Source organism: Colias eurytheme, chromosome 8, assembly GCF_061535395.1.
Source record: "Colias eurytheme isolate Ceu_HAF_F1 chromosome 8, ilColEury1 Martin Lab GWU primary, whole genome shotgun sequence".
NCBI lineage: Eukaryota > Metazoa > Arthropoda > Insecta > Lepidoptera > Pieridae > Colias > Colias eurytheme.
Window position 1 is genome coordinate 8,505,612 of NC_142987.1, and position 9,402 is coordinate 8,515,013.

At 32.4% G+C, this 9,402-nt stretch overlaps 1 protein-coding gene across 1 annotated transcript in view; it reads left to right on the top strand.

Annotated features, from left to right (window-relative positions):
* The window catches only part of LOC149906678 (uncharacterized), a 37,970-nt gene extending 30,064 nt beyond the window's left edge, over positions 1–7,906 (top strand). The window contains exons 4-7 of the mRNA XM_090104872.1: positions 5,191–5,284; positions 5,950–6,057; positions 6,968–7,105; positions 7,461–7,906. Of these exons, the coding sequence (XP_089960998.1) occupies positions 5,191–5,284; positions 5,950–6,057; positions 6,968–7,105; positions 7,461–7,723 (603 nt within the window). The 3' untranslated portion in view covers positions 7,724–7,906. The remainder of the gene's footprint in view (positions 1–5,190; positions 5,285–5,949; positions 6,058–6,967; positions 7,106–7,460) is intronic.
* Positions 7,907–9,402: the final 1,496 nt, after the last annotated feature.

Below are 9,402 nucleotides of genomic sequence, written 5' to 3' on the forward strand. Positions count from 1 at the left end.
TTTAACCAAACAAACAAATTAACAAACTCTTCAGTATAGATATAGAGTTTAAATGAAATATTACCTACTGATTATACCGATCGCTACATATCGAGGCTACCACTTCTAATTGATATTATTCAGCCAATATTCTGAATATTCGCAAAACATACTTTCTCATTGTTGTAGGTACCCATATTAAAATTAAATGTGTAAAGTATTATGTGGTACTAGATTTCCGCCCGCGGCTTCGCCCGCGTTTTCAAAGGAAAACCCGCATAGTTCCCGTTCCCGTGGGATTTCCGGGATAAAACCTATCCTATGTGTTAATCAAAGTTACCCTCTATATGTGTGCTAAATTTCATTGTAATCGGTTCAGTAGTTTTTACGTGAAAGAGTAACAAACATCCATACATCCATACATCTATACATCCATACATCCATACATCCATACAAACTTTCGCCTTTATAATAGTATTAAGATTAAGATAAGATTAAGATTATTATTTGCTCGTATGTGTAACATTGCACTTTGCAATTTTCGTTATTACTTATTACATTAACTCCCAAGAGCCAACAATGTTTACGAGACTAACCCTATATTTTGTTACAATTCCAATTTATCACTAGCGTAGATTTCACTTGGGAAAAATATATGAGGTGTCGGAAAAGTGGAGTTTCCTTTTATAAGTAACGTAAATTGCTCGAATATTGGAATTGTACGAAGTTATACTATGTTATTAGGCTTCTTACAACACGCTTTAGTAAGGTTTTTGTTGTCGATAGTTTATTTGGCAAAGCATTAAACATAATATCAATCAATGAAAACGTTATTCTTAAGTACTTTTATTATGAATATTTGTTACTCTTTCACACGAAAACCCTTGAACGGATTTTGATGTTACTTGGCAGTGATGTAGCGTGTCTACTAGAATAATACAATAGCTATATATTTATTTGTACCATACCACATAATGGAAAATGAGACTACACTTTAATGAAAAGAGATATAGAGCCTATTAATTGTACGTCACACACAGCTAAGAGCCTCTCAGGCCACGAATGAGAGAAAGAAAATAAAACGCGTACATACGATGACGTCAACTTCATAAAATAATATTAACAGGGAAATTAATAAAATAATATATTAATTAACTTTGCAATTGCGAATGATAATAAAATTTAATGACGAAATTATATTAATTTGCACGCGACGGGTCTAATTGAAATTGAAGGTTAACTAATTGGTAACCAGGTACTCTAATGGATGAATACAAACGTATCGGAGTATCAATTAAATTAAACTAAGTGCTAACGAATTTTATTCATCCCTAAAAAAGTACCTGCTTAAACAATAACATTGTTTTCTAACTAAGAAATACTAAGACTTACCTAACCTAACATTGACAATTTTCAAGTCAAAAATAAATACAATTAATTTATTATATGTAATTCGTAGTTCGTACTTCGTAGTTTTAAAAATCGCCAATAACCAAGTGTCTATAGAGTTTAGATTCTATAGGCAAACACGATCTAAACAATCCAACAGTGCGTTGTGCTATAATCCCTAGATATAATGCTAAGTCAGAAGCCATTTTACTTGCAATATTGTAAGACTAGTCTTTCATCTTATATTATCAAAATCAATAATCAATAAAAAGGCAAAGTGTACCTGCAAAGAAGGCAGGTACATATATAGGTACATAATGCAAATTATAAATGGTATTTTCAATCCTTATATTTCCAGTTTCCACTATATCCATTTTTTCTTATAATATATTATTTTATTATATTTTGTGCCCAAAGGACCAAAGGCAATTTATTTACAAGCCACAAACGGAGATTCAAGTTTAATTTATAGAGCAATTTTCTTCTTAAGCAAGGAAATTATTATACGAATACCTAGTAGGTACATGTATATTATCTGTGTATGAAATCGTATTTTTTTGTTTATCATTTAATTGTTAATAGAGTAGATATTTATTAGGTATGTTCAAATCGCATATATGCACACACACCTACTATGTACATAATATACCTATTTATGATATTGTAATTACGTGTAAAAAACGTGGGTATTAAAATATAAATTCCAATATCATAAAAGTTGCAGATTCAATTTTCATGTTCAGGATGTAGACAAATAAAGCCTTTTCTCCAGTAGAAAGTGTTTTGAGTGTCTTTCATTATCCTTTATCGTGGGTCATCCAAGTGGAGCCGGGGATCGAAATAATATGGGACGCAACTTTTTGATAGAAGTTTAACCACAATACCTAATTGTACTATAACAATAGTCCACAAAACTAATTATCTCAACTATTCATGATAGCTATAACCATTAGTGCTTTTGCTAGTTGGATATGTACCTATTACGACCTCGCTAGACGATTAGTTAAATTACCCAAATGACATTGCCAACTGCTGTTTACTGTGTAATTATGTATGTGTATAAATTTGAGCGTGTATCACTACACAGTATCAAAGCATAGCAACGGATTTTGATGATTTTTTTAATAGAAAGTACGAATTATTCGTAGTGTCAATCTTTGAAGGCCAAATGACGTTTACGTGTTTAAGTACGAGTTACGAGTAATAATAAATAAACACACACAAACATAAGCACTTGTAAAAAAAACATTCCTTCTGGAACAGGTGAATTCGGGTAAAATCTATGGGTGCATTTATAAGCTTCATCATAAATTACCATATAGCTCGATACTCATTATACATTTTTTAGCATCAATGTTGAAAATAAATAGAATTAGATACTTTTTTGACTCTATATTTTATCTGTTGTAATAATTGTAATACCTTAAGACCTTGGGCCTTGGGCGTATTTTATTCTTTGCAAGCCCTATATAGCAAAATATCATTTCGGAACCCCAATGTTTTTGCATATTAACATTAAGCCAGTCACCTTGATGTTTTTCGCTAGCACGCGAAGTTACGACGTAATTATAATGAAAATGCTGGAATATTTTTTGCCTTATAAATTTCATTCTGTTTTTCAGCACTTACCGTGGTTAGAATAATAACACGAGCCGTGAAGCTTTGCAAAACGTTGCTTTATTTTAAGAAATTGCACTTACAATGAACAGTAATTTGCAATCCATTTCAATATTAAATGATTTATTCTGATTCTGTAATGTGTATTCTTTGTTCAACAATATTTTATTATGATTATATTGGATTATCTCTCTTGAATACTAAAATTTAATCCGTTAAAATATGAGCTTAATCTATATGAATGAAATAAGTACGTTTCAGCCCTGCCATGAATTTTAACCCTTAATAAAATTCGGGTCACGCGTGAAAGTTCACCAACCCCTCCATCAGTGAGGAAACATTTGAAGTACTGAGTTGGTATGACTTGTGTTACGATTCGATTTTTTACAGAACAAAGAATAGAAGAAAAAGACTTATAAATTTATAAAGAATAGAAAAAAATCGATCACGAGACTGGACTTTATATTTATAAATCATTTGATTTCCATAAAACCTAAAATATCAAATTCAAGACAAAGACTGTTTAAAAAACGCTTTCTCTATATATATGTATTATGATGGAAAGATTAACGACGTAATTTAATCAACAATTACTATGAGCTTTTATTGAAAGCTCAGTTAATTAATATTATCACAATTTACAGCGATAATTCAATACGGAGAACGGATATAAAAAAGATCAAACGAATTTTAAATGAAATGAAGAATTTCTTTCAATCCTACGTACATTCACTGACATGTGACAAATATTAATTAATTCTTCTTTATAAGATAACTAGCTATTCGCCCGCGGCTTCGCCCGCTTTGTCTAAAACATAATAAATTATATATACTAAAACCTTCCTCTTGAATCACTCTATCTATTAAAAAAAACCGCATATCTACATAGGGACATAGGAACAGAGAAAGCGACTTTTTTTTATACTATGTAGTGATTAATGGTTATATTAGTGTAGATCTGTGTAGCTATGGAGCATAATAGATAGATAGTTATTAACCTAGTGTTAAATAGATACATTTTAATTATAATAACAAAATACTAACTTCAAACGTGTAAACGGTCAGGTGCAAGTCATAAATTACTATAAGCCCCTAGGTTTCCCATGCCGATACTTCAATAGCCGGAGGTCAAGGTGACGTAATAATATGAGCGCCATGCGTTGTAACTTGTAATCACTAGCTAACCTTGAAATTGCAGCTAACACGCGATATCATTATTTATATTACTTTTAAACTTTCTTTCTACTTAATGTATTCTTCGACTTTGGTTCGCAATAAATTACGTATTTTGTTAATGACTTTTCAGTTTGTAGAAATACTTGGAATTTTGTACGCATTGATTAGGTAGGCAGTTACCCATTTTTGTAACTTGCATCAATCTTTGAAAGTTTATTCGTTTAGTTTTAGTCTAGTATAGTTTACCTACCTTTTCTTCGCAATAATAAATTCAGCAAGCAGATTTTAATTACCTAGGTAGTTAAGTACCTATTATTAAGAAAAAATTATAAAGAAAATTTGCAAAGCTTTTTTCAGTGCTTTATGTGCATAAATAAGTGCAAAGCTAGCAATTGGCCTTATACCATTAATCTTCCATGTATAAAAGGCAATAACATATTGAGGTGCTACGTATTCAGACATAAACATAAACCACCTTCTAAAATACAAAGAAAAACCATAGGTCATTACTTCTGGAGAAGCTGCTTACAAATGCGATTCACTGATTGCACGTCTGTCTCATTTACCGTTCGTTAATTCAACCGAGGCTCTTTCAAGCGGTGAATAATAAAGCGTTCCTCACCACTCGACTTTTCTAAAAGATTTCACGAGAAATCTGGAACCTTCTCGAATGTTGCAGATGTATAATATTGAAGACCTCTTTGAATATTTTAAAGAAAATTTGTTGTCGCAATGTTTTTGAATATATCTACACTAAGTGTAGGTTTTCGAGTGTCGTAGAATCGTCTTATTTAGAATACTGAATTTATTTTTAAAGTTTAATTGAAATTTCAGGGTGCAATTATTTCTTAAAGTATGTAAAAAACTTCGCACAATTAATGTTCGATCAAGGGACATAACCACGCTACTTACTTTATCGTAGAGCGTTATGAGCTTGTATTCATTATGCTTCTTTAAACATGAGATCGATACATGAGCTGTTATACATATATTGCAAAATGCAAATTGTTTGATAATAATCCATTACAGGTGGAAGATACAAGCAAGAAAAAAGGGGGAGGAGGAAGCACATTTTTAGTACCGATGAATGGTGGCATATGGAAGATGTGCGTTTCTTTAGAAGGTAAGTTTTATTCAAAAATAAAATTTTAATTGACTTTGAGTCGAGTGTAAACACTTTTAAAATTATACTGTAAAGTTTCTCAAGTATTATGTGTTTAAGGTAGTTTCTCGTATATTGTTGGGAACCTAAACTCTAAAGACAATTAATGTTAAAAGGCTTTTTCATCCGAATTAAGTTCGTAGCTTTTTATCAACTGAGCCAACATTATTTATTTTGCAGTGTTTGCTGCAGTGTACCCGTTGTAACAAAGCCAAATTTAAAAGAGAAACACAAAGAGTTTCATTACTAATATTTATAGCTGTTGTTATTTTGTAGAATATTTGGCATTTCAAAACTTATACAATGGTTCTATAGAAAAACTATGCAGTTGTTTTTATAAAGCGCAGCTTAACATAAAATAATGTATCTATAATATGGGCTCTTTATTTGTGAAAGTCAGTATCGATGTGTCGATCTATAAATGACCAACATTTCGATTATATATCCAAAAAATCAGTACCTAAATACTCGAATACAATTCAAACTTTGAAAAAGTTATTAAAACTTTCCTTGATCCAGGGTAGAGACGCTCATCACTATGCAAAATACAAACTATGCTTTGTCCTGTATGGTTATATGTAGCTGACCTTATACTGATTTTTCAAATATTTTCAATAATTGTTTAGCGGAAGAAGTATCAATATTATCAAGGGCTGGCTTCCCTACAGAGCCGCTGTGCACAAATTATTTAGCTGATGATGAGAATGAGGAACCCAGAGCTGATGTGCAACATCGTAAGTAATAAATATATTAATCTGTATTAGCATATTTTTGGGTAGCACATTAAAAGTTAAAAATTGGTTGTCTGTAATGTCGGTTTACTGACGATAGTTGGACCACGTTGAACGTGACAACGTCCGATTGTGCTTCTTTGTCGCTCGTTCCGCGCTCTCGCTCGCACTTCAAGCCTTACATGGAACGCCTCAGAGCGAGGTAACGCCGCATGAGTCATGTTTTTTCGTGCATGCAGCCGGCTCTATCGAATAAGACGTTGTCACGTCAAAATGTACGAAAATGTAATTGTACAAAGAAGACTTTCCTGATGATTATAATTAAAAAAATGTGATAAAAGTGTGTTTAGGTATAATATTATTTGATTGCTATCCGCTAGCTCGGATCGAATCAACCAATACAATTTATTTTATAGATTCTGAGTCACATCTGTGCGTGCGAAACGTAATAAATTCTGACCTAATCTAAACTCTAGCCCATATAAATGTCTCTTTTAAAAGAAAACCTACAACAAATATAACATTGTGTTTTTTTTAAGAACACTTACTTTTTCTTAACTTCAAACCTTATTGAATAACCCTTTCCACAAGCTAATCATCTATCGATCTTTTTATTTGTCAAATTTAAAGATAAGAACTTTTATATTCTTTTTAATGTTCCATAACACATGAATTGTACCCTTTTAAAATAAAACATCTTAATATAATCCTTATAAATATATTTCTAAATTTTGTAGTGTTATATTGTTAGCATGTAGCTATATTTAATTGAGGAAGAGGGAACTTCCCTACTACAGGGTTATATAACTTAAAAGGGAAGTTCCAAATGTTTGTGACCACACCGCCATGTTAACAAATAAATAAATTGTTTTGTTTAAATTGTGAATTGTTTTGTTTAAATTTCGTACACCAGGCATGCAGAATCTGTCCATATCGTGTGCGCTAGTGTGCCTCATAGTGCTGGGCAGCGCGGCGCTGGTCGGCGCTTTCGGGGTTTGTAAGCACCAGATCAGCGCTGTTCTTGTTACTGGCGTTATGTATTTGTTGGCTGGTAAGTGGAAGATTATTCAAATAAAAAAACATTTAAACTTTTATTTATAACAAACGATTTAAAAGAGCCTACTTAGCTAATAGCTATATAGATATTGAAATTACTTTTTTTATTCATGTGCATATGGTAACACAGAAGACCTAGCTTCCAATCCTACCGATCTTTTGTTTTATAATTAACTGTTTGTAAAAGTAAGAGAAAAATAAAGGAATAAGTCATAAATCAGTTTGTTTGTTTTTCCAGAATGATAAAAATGATATTATTGTTTATTGGCAAAAGAATTTATAAAGGTATTGAATTTATACAAAACAGCTAAAATGCTGCAATTTTTATTAATAAAACTCATTGTTCCCAGGTCTATTCGCAATGTTCACGCTAATGATAATCCACTTCAAGCGTGTCCAGCGAGTATCAGCCCGCGCAGTGGACGATACCGCGGACGGAGTTGTTGGACCACATGGACCAGCTATACCATTGCTATCTGCTAGAGAATTCACTACGTCTTGGTCTTTGGAACTTGGCTGGGGCGGGGTTGTACTGGCCACTACTACGTCACTATTGTGGATTTTGTTGTCGAAGATCATGCGATACAATCCGCTGTCCACTATGTTACTATGAATTGTCCGCTACACATCCCATGCGTTTCCTCGAGTGCTGCTATCTGCTAGAGAATTCACTACGTCTTGGTCTTTGGAACTTGGCAGTATCCGTTATTTGTTCTCAAAATAAATAATCCTGAACTTATACAGCTTTAGAGTAATGAATCCTGCTTATCAAAATCAGAAACTTAACCCTTCGTCCACTATTGCACGCCTCATAAGCGAAGCGTTGAGGTGGGTACTACTGTCACTTCGCGCAAAACATCTGATTTTTCAAACTTAAAATATTGTCTTTATGTATCATACATTGCACTTGTAAGATAATACATACACACACATATTAAGAAAAAACACTATTTTTAACATTCATGATATTTTTGATGTCATTTTTGTTATTTAAACTAGTTAAAAAACAGTTTAAAAAAGTTCTGTCTTGGACGTCCGTGTGTCTGTATGTGCGGAGGATTTTCTTGTTAACACGATAGCGACCGAAATACTTTACTAATCGAGTCTTTTTTTTTCTCTTACGCTTGAGTATGCTCAGGAATAGAACCCTTTCATTTTTCAGGGTCTGATTCGATGTGGTTTAATTGTTTTTAAATAAACAAAAATAATAATTAATAAATATTTATTAAAATAGAAATTATGAGGCGTGCACTTTTGGATTTTCCAAATTATTTTACAATACAATGTGAAGCTTTACGTTATTATTATTTTAGACATTATTAAAAAAGTAATAGCGGAATTAAAAAGCTTACCGATTCCTATTAAGTCTGTGGTTTCTATGACAAATAACCTGTCCACTTAGAGCGTATACGCACTATGCGGGTAGCCGTCCGGCTGACCGCAAGCAGCAATTATGTACGTAATATTCATTTCTATGCGCACTGCGATGCGGCTACCGCAGACCGCACAGTGCGCATAGAAATGAATATTACGTACATAATTGTGCTTGCGGTCAGCCGGACGGCTACCCGCAATGCGGCTACCCGCATAGTGCGTATACGCTCTTATTACTATGAACGTGCTATAGTAAAATAGTGAATTTTGTTGTCCACTATTTATTCCTATATATACAAAAATTATATCTACCGATTTCGTTTTGTCACATAGTATTTTGTGTTTTATCACAAAGCGTACACGGTACATACAAATTGTTTCTTTCCCGATCCATCATGGCCTCGTAATTAAGTCAATTATAGCTGGTTATTCCATTCAAATAGTACCGTTTATTAGGATATTGTCTATGCTTTGATTAATTATTCTAATATTGGCTTATACCGCCATTTAAGAGAATAATTAATCAAGGGATCTCGGTAGAAGTGTAATACAATATTAGAAGTTATAATGTTATCTGTGGTTACAATATGATCTAGAAAATAAGAAATATAGTAGTATAGGTAACATTGTTGAGAATGCAAAGCATTGAAATTGTACTCTGATTGTTCAAACAGTATCTAATATAAAAATATGTAAAATAATCCAACCCATGAAAATCCACTCATTTCAACTCGCTTTATAAACATGAAAAAGTTTGTAATAAAAACGGCAACTTCTTTTCGTCTTACACAATTGTTTAAAAAATTTCAATCGCCGAGCTTTGTTGCCGTCCATTGCTATTGTTATTATTTATGGCTATAAATATATTTTTGAAGGGAAAATGTTTTCCTTTGTTTCATGAATATTATGCCCTTGAAT